General features: G+C 41.2%; 1 protein-coding gene across 2 annotated transcripts; it reads left to right on the top strand.

Moving 5' to 3' along the window:
- Nucleotides 1-7,761: 7,761 nt before the first annotated feature.
- OTX2 (orthodenticle homeobox 2) lies at nt 7,762-12,319 on the top strand. Of its 2 annotated transcripts, none has more exons than XM_027842917.1 (3): nt 7,762-7,858; nt 9,116-9,267; nt 11,699-12,319. In XM_027842917.1, exons 1-3 carry the CDS (start codon nt 7,762-7,764, stop codon nt 12,317-12,319), a joined length of 870 nt encoding a protein of 289 aa, XP_027698718.1. The 2 variants fall into 2 exon arrangements, with proteins under 2 accessions (XP_027698718.1, XP_027698717.1); XM_027842916.1 differs by having other exon boundaries at nt 7,762-7,897.
- The last annotated feature ends 3,742 nt before the right edge of the window (nt 12,320-16,061 follow it).

Here is a 16,061-nt window from a genome sequence, read left to right as displayed (position 1 = left end):
AGAATTTAACCTATTTCTTAAAAACTACAGACTTCTCTGGGAAAGTGTCTTTGGTCACATTTCCTGATGTCCACCGCATATAACTTCTCCAAGGCCTTCATCACTACCCATCTCTCCTGCCACATACTTTACATTTCATTTTTTCGGCATTCAATCCCTAAAACGTCATGGTCTTCTAAAACATATGACGTCTTTGCGATTTTTTCCCCAAGCTAGCCAAATGTTAGTTTTGGGTGGCAGTACGGGAGAGAAATGGAGAGGAAGAAGGGGGACGTCAGGGGTAGTGATGTTAAAATTGGGGCTCGGTGTGTTTGCTATTTTTTTTTTGTCATCATCATAGGTCTTTTCTACGGAGATATAAAAATACATTATAGTCTATGGCAGGGGTGCGGGTTTATTTGTCTCTGAGCAAGGATAGTGACATATATAAACGGTAGCGGTCTGTGTAGGATTCAGTGGATGAATGGGGGCGGAGGGAAAGAGAGAAGGAAAGAGAGAAGGAAAGAGGACTGCGCTCCTCCTCTTCTCTCCCCCCTCCCCCCCTACACACACACACCAAATCCTGTCTCTTAGTGAGTCCGGACTTCTGACAGAAAATTCATCATCTTTCTCCTTGTAAGAATTAGGGACAGTGAGGAGTTAGGAGTAGAATTGGGAAACATCACGCTTCCGGACCGACTGGAACCGGAGCCTCCCAGTAAGAACAACTCTCACAACTGAAGTCACTCTCTCCTACCCTTCTCCTGCCTGGAAGATGGAGGGATTCAAAGAGGAGGCAGAAAGCTCTGCCCTAGGGAAGCAGGCAAAGCCAACTGCTGAAAGCCCGGCTGCAGATTGCTTTCTGACTCTCACGAATTCACATAATTCATTAATTGCTGTAAATCCCAAGGACAACCACATTTGATTACACATACAGCATAAGAACTAGCAACAAAGAGACGAATTAATTACCAACTTCATTAACATAGGTCCCCAAATTAAAACCATTGAGGTTTTATTTGGGTCGGCTTGTGGGGGAAGGGGAGGGAATTGTTGAGCGGGTGGTAAAGAGGTTTAATTTTTTTTTCCTGGGGTGCGGGTCCGTAGTGACGGGTTTTCCTATGATTACCCCTACTCCCACCCTTTTCGGCTTCCCGCCCTCCCTCACCCCGCCTCCCAGCTCAATTTGTTTCTGCTTTTACCAAAACCCAGATCTACTTTAAATTTGTCATTTCCCTGTCCGCTAAGGCTAACACCTGCAGGCTGTACCTTCTTCCCTTCCCATTCAAATTCTCCTTCTGACATTACTCCGACTCACAGCTCTGCTTTCTCAGTTTTTTTTTCCCCCGAGTCTTTTGCAGCTGTCTCTCTTGGTCGTATCGCAATTCAACTTTATTTTCCTAAACCTTTAATTACTTTACTTGATTGGTTTAAAAATATTTGGGCGTTGGTAGGATTTTTACCTTCTATTCTGACTCTGTTGATTCCATATAGGAACCCTAGATCCTAAGACTACAGTATGAGATATCTTTCCAAATCTGCCTGTTTCTTGAATTCTAAACTTCTTATTCATGAAGCAATCCCTTGGGCTAGAAACGGCGCAACTAGAATGATCATTTATAGTCTGGCTTCTTCTAGTTAAGGTGACTTGGTTGGGGCTGAGTGAAGATGACTTGGTGAAGCCGTCAGATTTGAGCTAGGGTCTTAGTTTTTAGCAGTTTGCTCTTTGATCTTCTCATTCTGACTCTCTCTCTCTCCCTCTCTCCTCTCTCTCTCTTTCTCTCTCTCTCTCTCTCTCTCTCTCTCTCTCTCCCTCCTCCCCTTCTCCTTTTTCCTCCCCTTCTCCATTTCCCTCTTCTCCCTCTCCCTCTACTCTCTCTCCTTTTCCCTATTGCCTCCCATCTTAGAGTCCCTCCTCCACCCTTTTTCTTCCCTCGGCTTAGTCTCACCCTGTTTGATACTGCAAATTCTTGTTTTTGACATGCTTTTTGCTTCTGATCCAAACACTTCTTGGCAGCTTTGATTGGGCATTACCCATATTTACCAACCTCCCCCTTTCTCTCCTTCCAAATGTTTACTTAAATATTTTTGTGCTCCAATCTTAGATTTCATTTGTTTCCTCTTCCCTAGCAAAGGGAGAGAAAAAAGGAGGAAGAAAGGGGAGAAAAAGGTAACACGATCTCTGCTGTCCATCATTTTAATTGTACAATTAGTTCATATGCTCTGGCCCATAATGTATATTTTAAATCTAGTATAGTTTCTTTTATGTATATTCTATGTAATTTTGGGAGCTGTTATTTGTTGCCTCGTCGTCCCCCTGGTGCAGCAGTGGCCTGTTTTCCTCCCCCTGTTGTGTGTTTTTATTATTTTCCCTCTGGCTTAGATGTGTCAATCATTCTCTCCCTGCCATTGGTTGGAGAGTTTGCGTCAAAAAGTTGCCAGAGAGGCGCTTTCTCAGCAAATCTCCCTGAGAGAGGAACAGACCTCAGCTCCAACTAAGTCTCCACTATTATTAAAAATAAAAATCATTAGACCATACCCTACAACATCTACTTTGTATGTAACCCACGCCGTTTAAAGAACTGTAGAGTGGGGGAGCCTTTTTCTATCTTTCTTTTTATTCCTTTTTTTTTTTGGCTTTTTTGTTTATTTTTGTTTGATTTTTTTGTTTTTTGTTTTTTTGCCCGACTTCTTATGAGAAGCTGAAGAATGCAAGATTTCTAACTTACTACTCTTGATTTCTTTTAGGACAGCTGTTTATTGGAATTTGAGAAGATATTTTGGTCATTTTTTTTCCCCAACCTTCTATGCGACTGTAAGGTAAGTCCCTCAGTATGTTGGTATAGCTGACTATCGCTGCCGGTGTAACGTTCTTCTTCTAAGAGAGGACCGCAGTTTGCTTGTGTATGTATGTACATATGTATGTATGTGACTGTGTGTAGGGAGGGTTAACATTCGAGGTTTAATATAGTTTAATTAAGTAGAACGCGCCGGCTTGGGTGAAGTAGACTGATTCCCGGATCCTCGGATAGCTGCGTTAGTTATTTGAAATAGTTGAGTGTGTGGAAAAGTGGAGCTGGGAAGCTAATTTTAAAAATAATTTTTTAAATCGTTGAGAACTGCCTTCTGCTCACTTAATTGACTGGTGTTTTAAAAATCAAACCCAATGATATTTTCAGAGTCAAATGAAAACGGTGGGGAGAGGGAAGGGGAACGAATCCTAAGAGCCAGCTCCATGGTCACCCCAGACTTCCTAGCTTCTCCTTGCCCCTAAATCCGGAATCCTTTCCTCCTCCCTAATGAACATGAAAAGAGACCAAAGCAGATAAATGAGGAGGCGGGGAAAGCATTTACCACCTCCCTTCTCTTTCTCTTTCTTTCTTTCTTTCTTTGTCTTTCTGTATTTCTTTCTTTCTTCTTTCTCTTTGCTCTAGTGTTTTCTCTTCCCTTCCCTTCCCTTCCCTTCCCTTCCCTTCTCTTCTCTTCTTTTCTCCTCTTCTTTTTGTTTGTGAATCTCTACCAAAGATGCAAACTGATCAACGGGATTTTAATTTGACATGGAGATTGGACTCCCCCCTGCCCCCCCCTTTAGGCCTGTTCCTATTGCTCCAAGCCCCCCCCTTTTATGGGGGGATGATGAGTGGAATTAAATCCTTCACCTCCAAGATATTGACAAACAGATTGCTGCCCAAGACTTTGATCAATAGACTACGCCAAGGAAAGTAATTTTGCAAACATGAATTTGACCGGGGAGAGCACGGGGCTATAACAAAGAAAAGGAAAAGCTATATACAGATTGCCCTCACAGAATACCTTGGGTGGAGTAAATTAAAAGCCTAGTTTCTTCTCCCCTGCTCGAAGTCCGTCGTCCGCGATTTGAAGCTGGTGGGAAGAGTCACATTGGTTTGTGTTGCTGGCTTACTTAGTTCATTCTTAATTTGGGAGGAGGGAATTGGGCAGCCACATTGCAGGGAAGGATAGATAACCTAGATACCAGGAGGGCAGTCTCGCCGGTATTGCACACTCCGAATCATTGGATTCTGAAAAATTTGTGAGCTTAAGCCCCTGGGGATCCATTACTCAATCAGTCTAAAGTAACGTTTACAATCTAGTTCTGGGAAATAATCGAATACCTATGTAAACTCTGCACAGAACTTTTAAGGTGAAGTGACTTAAAAAAAAACTTTCTGACAATCATATACCTGTTAATATGTTTATGTACTATTTAAAAAATTAACATCTATTATATACCACTTTTTAAAAAATAATTAAAAAAAAAACCTGTTCTCCCTATCACAATCACGTTGATAAAGCTATTGTTTTATAAATAGTTAGGTGAAGGGGTGAACCAGGCCAGGGTGGGGGGTGGGGTGGGGAGAGAGTAGCTTTCTTTGGAAAATAATCCGGAGTTCTGGGTTTACTTTTTAAAACAGAAGGTGGAGAAATTCCATCCTATAGGTTTTCCATTTTAAAATTTTCCAAGTGTTACTTCAAGCTCTAACAACTTTAAGAGAATCCAAAAGTTTTGCATCATATCTTTAGGGGAGAAAGAAAGGAAAAGAAAAAAAAAAGAGAGAGAGAGAGACTCCTCTCAACCCCCTCCCCCAGAAGAAACCAAAAGGAAAGTCTTGCTGAAATGATTATTTGACTCTCTCCCAAATAATAACTGGTCAAAGGATAAATACCAAGTCCACTTTCTTTTTTCTCTTTCAGGAGAGAAAATGTTACTTGATTCCCCAAGGCCTGAAACTTTGCCTGCAGTTAAAAGGAGAGAGGCAAAGAAGCGGGTTTGCCTGCTTTTTCTTTCTCCTTCTAACAAGCAGCATGCTAGTCTATATAGGTTTTGTTTCATTTCCATCATGCAGAAAATTAATCAGCACAAATGATCAGCCGAGCTGGGGATGGCGTCCTGTAATTAGGGAACGTGTGCCCCTCGGATTATCTCGTTAGTTTATCAAGAAAACATTTATTAATTCTTAATTAATAAATAATTAATTAATTAATTCTTGGACGGGATAATTATTATTGAGCGAGGACAGAGCAACTGTTAGATAGGGTCCTTGGAAAGGAAAAGGGGGAGGGGGCGACAGATTGCGCGAATTGGCCGTGGGATATAAGCCTGTCATTCGGCCAGGACCAGGGTCAGTTCAGCAAGTTCGCTCCACCGGCTGGGCTGCTGGGCAGGTAGGACACAAAGCGAACTTTATCATGATTTACCAGAGGCAGACTAGGGTCTTTTAACCATTCAGTGAGAGGGACTTCTTCTTGAATATACCATTTATATACAAGTCATCGTCACGCAAGTCATATTGGGGCTTATATTTTTTAAAAGGTGTTTTCTTCCCTTTATTGACTCTCCTTAAAGGGGAAGGGAGAAATACATCTTTCAAGAAAGAATCTTAAACTAATTCACTTTTAAGTTAGACCTTGGGGATGGAAGCTCAGAAGTACAGCTTTTTGAGAGAAAACTATTCTTTAGGGTGACTATTAATACTTACCTGTAGTTTTGGGTTTTTTTTTTTTTTAAGCAGAGCAAGTAGACCTGAGCAAATAGTTTAGTTCTGAGAATGTTAAACACAAGCAATTAGGACTTTGTAGGTTAACTAAGAAACCCTAGAGAGTCTTTTCATAGTGGAGCGTTATTATGCCCATTCATTTTGATGAAAGGATATATTATGTTAATGTAAGACATTATATTTTTAGTCATATCAGTGAGTATAGTTACAAACTACTTTCCCCCTCCTTAACACTTCCATAGTTCTTATATTAATCATCTGGTACTACTTTATTTCATTTGAGCTCTTTGAGAGCTTTAAAAGATACGATTACTATTTTTAATTAAAAAAACTTTTTAAATGTTTAAAAATTTTTCAAGAACTTCCTTTTAAAAATAACTTCATTCCCTTCCTAATGAAATGAACCAAAAAGAAATGGCCAGAAAATGCAAAGTCTTTGTTGTTCAAATTTATTTTACTGTTGGAAATAATATAATTTTCTCTCTCTTTTTGCTCTTCCAAGAATAGGATGGAATGCTATATCACTGTGCCAAAATGGAAAAAGTTATTTAGCATCATTTTTGCTATTAATTTAAATAAATGAATTCTGTAATTTTCCAAACTCCTTAAACACTCATCTGTGAGACTCTACCCCCTTGATGCCCTGGGCAAATTAACTCCAGCAGTCCTTACTTAGGATAGGTCATTTTGGCAGCTCTGAAAGTGAAAAAGGAGTTGTATCAAGCTTGTGTCCGCCATTTTGAAGAAATCTCTTGCTTCATCAAAGTTGTAAAGTAATGAGATCCTTACAGGATGGGTGGCACAATTCATGTAATAAATTCGAGTCTGAAACTGTCACCATGGGTTGGAAGCCTGCACGAAGGGGGAGGTGGAGAAAGTAAATAGCTGTTCCTCCTTTTCCTTCCTTTCTTTCCTTCTCTTTCCTTGTCTTCTTATCCTCAGAGAATTGTTAGAGACTTTCAGAGTGGAGAGTCATTCTTTTGGTTTGGCAACCTTGGGTCACTTTCTTTCTTTTATTTAAAAAAAGAAAAGAAAAGAAAAGAAAACCCTAAATAAGTTTGGGGAGGGGGGGAGAACCCAGCCAAATGAAACAGGAAATTGTCCAGGCTTGTTTCGGAGCCCAATGTCCTAATATGTGCATTCTGCAAAGTGCAGCCTCCACACTTCGAATTCATCATGGAAGCTGGACAACATTGATGGTACCAAACAGGGCCATGGGCATAATATTCCTAAACATGAATGTAATCTAAAATTTCCAAGGTGTGTTTTTTATTCTAATATGACCACAGCACTTCTTTAGCGAGCAAGTCTGCAGGAAATTTTTGCAGAAAGTTTAGCTATTCGGTAAGTTTTGATTGGAAGTTAAATATTTGTTTGTTTAGCCTTAGCTCTTCAGACACATATAATCAAGGCTCACAGACAACCTAATAAATCTTACTTACCTCAAATCTAATTACTGAGTGTACCAATTAGGTGAAAATGATTACTGGAAATGACTTAAGATGTGGAATGATAGTGATCAGGGAGTTTTCTCAAGTTTGTCGATTAGCAAGTTGGTATTTCAGATCCTAAACACACCAACATTTTAGGTTCACAGCAGCTGAAAGCTAGAAAAAGTTGGGATAATTAAAATCTCTGCCGGGGGAATGGCAACAGGCCGGGAGAGATAGGTTTCTTGAATTGTTTCTTTGTTTCTCACCACTGGGCTTTGTTATCAGCATTATTTATTTAACCAAGAAGATCTTTGTCTCTGCAAATGGCCCCAATCAAGTTTTGTTTGAGACAATTAGCAAGAGCCAACCAAGAAGTCCTATGCAAATGCAGGGATAGGAATGCAATGTGTGCATTTGAAGGCCTGGGGTTTTGTCCTTGGGTAAGGCAGATTGTAATTACTTTCTGGGGTGTAACTTTTTTTTTTTAAGTTGAGGGTGGGGGTGGGGAAGACATGTTTATCCGGCCAATATTTCCTCTGGTCCCAAAGGCAGCTGGGGGTCTGGGGGTCCTTTAAGAGCCAAAGGATCCTTTAACCTCTGAACCTCACGCCAGCTTGTCATTGGAGATAAAAGATCCACACTAGACATCTCAGTTAACCAGAACTTTTAAAAATTATTATTATCTGTGGGGTTTTTTGTTTGTTTGTTTTCGTCTTTAGAAACACCAGGATTAAGCCTAGCCAGCGGGGACCCTGAATCCAACAGCTCCTGAGGAATCGAGACCTTGCTGCCAGGTCTCCATTTTGGCCAACTTTTCTCCTCCAAACTTTAGCATGATGTCTTATCTTAAGCAACCACCTTATGCAGTGAATGGGCTGAGTCTTACCACCTCTGGAATGGACTTGCTTCACCCCTCCGTAGGCTATCCCGGTAAGAATGACTGCAACCCCTTCCCCTTACCTCCAAACAGTAGAAAGCCCACAAGGGATCTAATGTCTTCCAAGATATTCCCCAGGCTTTGGGTTTGCTTCTCTTCATGAGTGAGGTGAAGCAGAATACTTCTGAACTTTCCACTGAATGACTAGGAACATGTTTCAGTCCCTCTTTTCCCTCTCAAACCTTTCTTCTCCCTACAAAGGATCTATCTGGAACTAGGGAGAGGGGAGGATGAGGAAGCTAAAACAGGGAGGAGTTTGATTTGCAGTCATTGAAATACGTGTGTTTCACTTTGCTGTATTGCATTGCCTGAACAATTAAAGCCAGGCCTGAAAGTTTGAGTTGGGGATGCCTGGCTCTATGCCACACTCCCTACACTGACTTCTGAAACCCAGTAAAAATAGCCCCCCCCCCTTTTTTTTTAACTTTCTTGCCTTGGCTCTTCTTTCTGTGGCTTCTCTGTTTTACATATTTCTTCCCACTTCCCTCTCTGCTCTCCCATACCACCAGTATAATAGTAACATAGTTGCTCCAACCCCTAGCTAGATGTGGGCCTTCACGTAGGCCCATTTTCTCAGGATTGTAAAAGGATGTGTAGATCTTTTTTTCTCCTCACTTTTGATTCAAATTTTAATTTAAAATACAAGTAAAACTTTCTCAGACTTTTGAAGTTTATATCATTATCCACCATTGGGGAAGGAGGGGGGAAAGAAACCTTATGAAGGTTCAGGTAGGTGATTTTGTAAACAGGCAGGAACTGGAAGCCAAATTTTCTGAGGTTCAGTGAATCTTGACTTGGGGTCAAGGGCAGTCCATCTTGAGAGACTCTTTATGTCCTTCTGAATTGTGACTTTTTTTTTTCCTTCCTGAGAAGTACAGGCAAGAGACCATCCTGATTGTCCTGGGTATGGGTTCTCTGAGAGTAAATCTGCAGGGCATAGGCAGCCTCTTCTTATAAGGCAAAAGCTCGGCTTGTACGCTACTGGTTAATGGGATCTGTAACTGGGGGGAAAAGGGAGGGAGCTAGAACAATGGGGACTGGCAGGCTCTGAGGAGAAGCAGTGGCACCAGGAATCTCTCTAATGAGGTTACTACCAATGGGGAGGAAAGGAAGGGGGCTGCTGGTTTCAGTAGTATGTTAGCTAGAGAGGGGTGTTTGGTTGAAAGGGTGAATGGGGATGCATCAGCCCCACTACAGTTGAGAGGCTGCTCTGCCCCTCTAAAAGCTGTCATGACTTTCTTGTCTTGTAGCAACCCCCAGAAAACAGAGGAGAGAGAGGACCACCTTCACCCGTGCTCAACTGGATGTTCTGGAAGCACTGTTCGCCAAGACCCGATACCCAGACATTTTCATGCGGGAGGAAGTAGCACTGAAGATCAATCTTCCTGAGTCTAGAGTGCAGGTAGGGAAAGTGTTGGTGCCATCTGCCATCTTAGACCTATTGTGTGCAACCTGGGGACACTCTCTGCCATTTTGTTAACTTTCACCTAATCTTCCACAGACTTTTGTTTGGGCATCCCTTAGGGACACAGAATAATCTCAATACTTTTGTCCAGTGACACCCCCCCCACAACCAAGGAGAGGACATAGGCCCCTGTATCCATTCTCTGACACAGAAAGCATCTCCATTTCCCTTCTTTTCTGTCTTCCATTTGCTTCAGTCCTCTTCTCCCCTCCCACAAATTCATCTTTCCCAAGTTCCTAAAGTACAATGATTGAAGCAAGAATGTGGGAGAATTCACCATCAGTGAGAATGAAAGCAAAGGCCCAGAGGATTTAATGTTTCTATGGGACAAAGATCTTTGTTAGGAGAACTCAAGAGTCCTGAACAGCTAGCAAAGCTTGCATACGTGTTCACTGACATTCTTCTTTATTTAAAGAGCTATATAAATATGTTATTATTATTGTAGTTGCTAAATTGATCTAATTGTATCATGAGAAGCAGTGTTGAATTGACCCAAAAATAGAAAGATAGGGTGTAAGCCCTGCACCTTCCACATATAGACTGTGTGACCCTGTTCAAGTCCCTTAACCTTGGTTTACTGGGTAATTTTCAAAGGCTAAGTTCCACTGAACATGGCGACCTGCACTAATTAGTAGAAGGAGTTTTCTCTCCTATAGAGTTCCTTCTATTGATGAAATCATATTTGCATTTCCTGTCCCAATCCCCATTCCTTATCTAATTGCACAACCTCCACACCTTACCTTTCTACCTATTCTGATGTCTTCAGAAAATAAGAAATCAACTCAACAGAGTGAGCTGACTGAGAGCTTGTTTTCACCTCTCTGTGATTTACACAGAGTTAGCCAGGGTTCTCTCAGCTTCAGAATATATACTTTGAAGTGACTCAGGATGACTACAGAAACCACCTTAAAAAACAACCCCTTTTTTCTCCAGCTCTCCACCCTGTTTTCCCAAAGCTAGGTTTAACAACTTAAGAGATTTCTAGACTACTGCATGTCACCCAATACTAGTCTGTTTAGGCAAGAAGCAAACTCCAAATTCTCCTTTTTTGTAGGGGAGGCTTAGTGTCTAGAAAAAACAACCACAAAGTTAGAATTCTCCTTCAACCAGGTCAAGCTTTGCTGAAGGATTAAACCTGGGACTGAGGTTCCAAGTCAAGAAAAGAAAGAAGAGAAAAATACATTCTCCTTTTAAAATTTAATTAAGAGAGAGGTTGTGTAAGACTTTGACCCTTCTAGAATTGCTATCAAGGGAAATGAACGGACTGGAATGGGTTTTTCTACCTGCTGGCTTTAGAAATGAACTTTAGGGCACTGTTAAAGTTAAAATAGTCTTGTGCTGCCCTTAGGGATATTTCCTTCTGTGAGATTTTAGGGATGTTCAATTCAGCAGCTCACAAAGGAGAAAATTAACTAGAGTCTGTGTTATTTCAAAACCTGATACAGAGACAATTTCCTCGCCAAAGAAACTCATCAAATGACAGTGCAAGTCCCACCTTGGAAATGTCTATACCTTTTCTGAGCAGTAAAAGCGTCAAGGTTTCACAAATTTAAGTCCAAAATGCTGAAATCCCGACTTGGCCCTATTGAAAGTTATGCTGACTCAGTTCCTTAAAGTCCCCACTCCTCCCTCACTTTACGGGAGAGTCCTGCTCACCTCAGTCCACCACTTTACACACTTCTACTTTTAGGGAAACATGCAGCAGGCAATTGCTCTGAGTCCCTACCTGTTGGAGGCATTAGCAAAGGAGTGAACTGAGAAGCCCAGGCTTTATACTTCCACATCTACAATTCCATGACTCTAAGTATGAGATGGCAAACCCCCTGAAGACAGGACCCATTCTTTATATCTTCTTCAGGATCTAACCTTGTGTTTGAGTTGTAAATACTAAATAAATATTTGAAGTGAATTGTGAAGGTGGGTTATTAGCCACATAGGAACTCAGAATGTTGCTCTTTGGCATTTGCTTGAATGGGATCTGAAATACAACATGAACTATGTATTAAGGATTAAGGACAATCTCCAGCCACATGATTTTTGTAGCTCTCTTAAAAGTCTCAGCTGTTTCCAAGTGCCCCATCCTGGAAGCAGAGATGAATTCTAGTACTTACGGACAAAAGAATCCTCTATAGACAGATTAATGTAGAGGCCAATGAGGTTTCTCATTGCGTGGATAACTAGAGTAGTATTCAAATCCCACTTCTCCTCCAGTCTTAGCATTTAGAGGCTGGCAAAGAGGGCTGTTCTGACCTTACTTATAAGGGTAAGTTTTGGCCTGGGTCACCTCATCTTTTTGGTGGAGGTTATCATGGAAAACTTCTGAAAAGGGTTCTTCCCCTATCTTTCTCTTTTTTCCCTCCTTCTCAAGGTATGGTTTAAAAATCGAAGAGCCAAGTGCCGCCAACAACAACAGCAGCAACAGAACGGTGGTCAAAACAAAGTTCGACCTGCCAAAAAGAAGAGCTCTCCAGTCAGAGAAGTGAGCTCAGAGAGTGGAACCAGTGGCCAGTTCACGCCCCCCTCTAGCACCTCAGTCCCAGCCATTTCCAGCAGCAGTGCCCCTGTGTCCATCTGGAGTCCAGCTTCCATCTCCCCACTGTCAGATCCCCTTTCCACCTCCTCTTCCTGCATGCAGAGATCCTATCCCATGACCTACACCCAGGCCTCAGGTTATAGTCAAGGATATGCTGGCTCAACCTCCTATTTTGGGGGCATGGACTGTGGATCTTATTTGACCCCTATGCATCACCAGCTTCCTGGACCAGGGGCCACACTCAGCCCCATGGGCACCAATGCAGTCACCAGCCATCTCAATCAGTCCACAGCTTCTCTCACCACCCAGGGCTATGGAGCTTCAAGCCTGGGTTTTAATTCAACCACTGATTGCTTGGATTATAAGGACCAAACTGCCTCCTGGAAGCTAAACTTCAATGCTGACTGCTTGGATTATAAAGATCAGACATCCTCGTGGAAATTCCAGGTTTTGTGAAGACCTGTAGAATGTACCCTTCCCCTTTTGTTTCTGGTGATTTTTTTTTTAAACATAATGGGCTGAACATTCCAGTTTTAGCCAGGTCTTGGTTGAACAAAGACAGTTAGACAAGAGCGTGTTCAGATTCATTTTCTGATCGAAGCTCTGGGAAGAAATAGGAGGAAAAGCAAAGGAAGGGCCTTAAAGGGGCAAATCAACTAGCAACCAGAAGTCGACAAGGCCACCCATTTACATACGACCCATGTAATAGTTTTAGCTCTCTATTGATTTTCTTGGTTTGTAAAGGTATGGGGGGAAAACATTCCAGCCATGATCAACCAAATATAAACAAAAGCAACCCAAGGAAAGGAGGGGTAGTGTCTTTCTTCACCAGAGGTTCCTAGTGTGTTAGCCAATCTTGGTTAAATCTTAGGAATGGACAGTGTCTCTCTCAAGCTCATTCACGTTTCATGACCAACTGTTAGTTGGCACTGAAAAAAAAAAACTTTTCAGGGCTGTGTGAATTGTGCGACTGATTGTCCTAGATGCACTACTTTATTTAAAAAAAAATAATGTTCATAAGGAGTCAATATGTAGTTTTAAGAGACAATCAGTGTGTGTCTTATATAAATGGTACATCTGTTGTTTTTAATCTGTGCTAGACTTCAAAACTGTGATCTCCTGTATTGTATGCAACCTTGAACTCTGCCTCTGCAGGGGTTCTTCTGTGATTAAATAATTATAATTATAAGCAAAATTCAGAGCAACTGAATCTAAAAAGATTGCCTTTGGCCAGAGGTGAACTGCACTGAAACTTTTTACAACAAACTTTCACTGAATGGAAAAAAAAAATGAGAGAGAGCCAGAGAGGAGAGAAACAAGAGGATATTAGCTCATCTGTTAATAACTTACTGATGGCAAAGCTATCAGTAAACAAACACACAAAGACATTGGTCAATTGCTCTGACCCTGATGAATTTAAACTGAGATCATTGTTGTTTATGCTTGCAGATGTTAACTGGAAAAGATATATATTATATATATATATATATGCATAAACCTTTTTTCTTGGATTTGGCAGATATGTATAATTACATTAAAATGGTTCTAGCACAATTTGGGGTCTTCTTCCCTTAATTTTACACAATTACTTATGGAAGGGAAACCACACCTTGACATAGAACCTCTATTTCTCAAAGTAAACGTCTTGAGGCAGAAATGAAACAGCAAATATTTTTGCTGTTCTTTAATTTGAAATCACTAGCTATATTTCAGTGCCTAACACAGTGCTCTGCACACAGCTGGCCTCCGATAAAGGTTCTTGACTGACTGACTTTCATGAGGATTGCCCAGGGAAGTAAAGTTAGCTTTCCCATCAAGCACTATTCTCTTCCTCCTCTCATGGCCCCCAACACCTCCATCGTCAGAACATTTAACAGGCTAGTGTTGTTCCTGCTTTCTATTTTAAACCTAAGTATCTAACATGATGAAAAGATTATTAAAGCCAGCAAACTATGATTATAACAGGTGCTGTGAAAATAGGGACCAGAGAATTTGAGAGAGGAGGGATCAAAACCATCAAATAGCAAGAAAGCCTTTTGTTATCATTCACCACCCCCCCTTTTTGGTGGGAGGTATAAGGTGGAGGAGGGGTTTGTAAGTAGGAGAATGACAAGAATTCCTTGTTCCTGCTTGCTGTTTGGTTAAGGGACTGTTTCTTGAAGCTACTAAAAAATATTCTGCGGTAAACAGAGAGTGTAATCAGAATCTGAAAGCAATTCAGGCAGAAATGATGTCTGAACAAAAGAGTTTTGGAAAAGTTTTGAAACCTATCATTTCAGCAGTTGAACATAAAGTACCCTGGTCAGGTTTTCTTCTTTCAAGAAAGTGCTGAGAAAATAGGTCCCTTTTCATGTCTTCCTGCATTTTATAAAAACAGCAGAAAAGACAGAAATGCAGCAGTGATGGTAGCAATTCCCTAAGCATAATCAACTTCTATTTTAATTTTAGCCTTGTATTCTGTCTTGAAATTAGCCACATTTAAATGAACCAGAATTGTACTTTTATAGGAAAAGTATTAAACTGCCAGTTTCAACCATTCCCCTCTTCATATAATATCATTTAAAATTAATTTGGTTGTACCCAGTTTTCTGTTTCTGGTTATGCAAATTGTTTTGAGCACTGTGTGATCTTTCCTAATAAATCGTTTGCCTTTTTTTTTTTTTTTGTCTGCTAAAGGAAATGGCATTAGTTTGCTTCCAACTCTGAATCAGAAACTTGATGGAGAAATTTTCCAGGATCTACTGATAATTGTCACTCCGTTGTACTTTATACTGAAGTGAAACTGGGACCTTTCTGTGAGCTTTCTTTTTTTATGGTTGTCCAGGTTCAGGTTCTTAATCATTCAGTAAAGTAGAAACAATTGTCATTCGTATATGATAATCTAGGTTGTCACGTTTGCTTTTAGTTTTAGAATGGCCAGCAAAGGGCGGGTACAAGTATCCTTTCTCTAAAATCGAACTGGAAGGGCTTGGGGGACAGATAGACAGACAAACAAAGATGCAGGAACTGAGACAGGAGAAAAGAGACAGATACAAAGACAGAGAGAAACAGAGAGAGACAGAGACAAAGTGACGAAAATAAAAAAAAGGAGAGGGAGAGAGAGAATATACTGATGAGAAACGCGGCAGTGTAGTCCTTGGCAAAAAGTTAAACTGAGGGATAAAAAGGAAAAGTGCAGAACACCCTCAGAAGACATTTTTCCCATCATCTTTGTGCAACTGAATATGAGAATGTGGAGGGAAATACCTTTGCAGTGGAAAAAGAGGATAAAATTAGGAAGTAGAAGGGTTTGGTTTAAAGATACGCTGAGTGCTTACAGTCAAGTCTAGTTTAATGACACGAATACCAATAATAACGAAGATGCTTGGTACGCACATAGTTTCTTCATCTGAAGGCTTCTGAAAGCTTCTTCAGCGGCGTCTTAACGCTGGAGAAACTAAATACCCCTTCACGCCACAGACTGAAAAAACCTTAGAACTGCTGTCCTGGACGGGGCGGGATGGAGGTAGTTTGGTTTTCAAAGATTTGTTTTCCCAAACCTTTATCTTCTCTGCTAATGATTCTTGGTCCTTTGTACTTCACTTTGGGAGGGCTTCTTCGCTTAAGAGATAAGAGAAGAAATTCAATCAAGTCAACTAAGTTCCTGCTTTTGAAATCTTCAGATTAAAGGTTCAGATATGGACACTTTCTTAGTTCCACTCAATCACCGATTTCCAACTATCCCGATTTTCCTTCCGGAGCGTTTCTTCAATCTCCACTGGCACCTGGAATTTTGTTCTTTGGCGAATTGAAGACTCAGGGACTTCTTGCTAGGCACATCTCAGCTCATCTGGACCTGGGCCCAACGGGGGGCACTGCTAAGAAATGGTGGGGAGGAGTATGAAGAACTAGAAAGATGCTTTAAATAAAAAAAAAAACAAACCTAGTTATTTCCAACGTCTCCCTGTCCGCCTCCTCCACCTCCAATCTCAGAAGGTTACTTTCTTATAGTTCGCATTTCCCCCACCTTGGATTCCCCAGGAGACTTAGTGTTACCTGGGAAATGCAATCAAACGTCAACCTAGAAGCGCCTCAGGGCAGAAATCGAAGTTAGTCTAGACTAGGCCCACCTCCTTTCCTCCGCCCCGGACACTGCTCTATGGGGGCTGGGGAAGGGGCGGTATCCGGTTCTAGAAAAATTCCCTCTCACTCCTATACT

Source organism: Vombatus ursinus, unplaced genomic scaffold (assembly GCF_900497805.2).
Source record: "Vombatus ursinus unplaced genomic scaffold, bare-nosed wombat genome assembly UNPS02014893.1, whole genome shotgun sequence".
NCBI lineage: Eukaryota > Metazoa > Chordata > Mammalia > Diprotodontia > Vombatidae > Vombatus > Vombatus ursinus.
The sequence above is the reverse complement of the archived record's forward strand: the minus strand, read 5'-3'. Positions and strand labels throughout refer to the sequence as shown.

Coding starts and splice junctions, on each gene's coding strand:
- OTX2 (XM_027842916.1), top strand. CDS start 7,762: ATGATGTCTTATCTTAAGCAACCACCTTATGCAGTGAATGGGCTGAGT. Junction 7,898..9,115: donor CTTCCCCTTACCTCCAAACA/GTAGAAAGCCCA, acceptor CTTGTCTTGTAG/CAACCCCCAGAAAACAGAGG. Junction 9,268..11,698: donor TTCCTGAGTCTAGAGTGCAG/GTAGGGAAAGTG, acceptor CTCCTTCTCAAG/GTATGGTTTAAAAATCGAAG.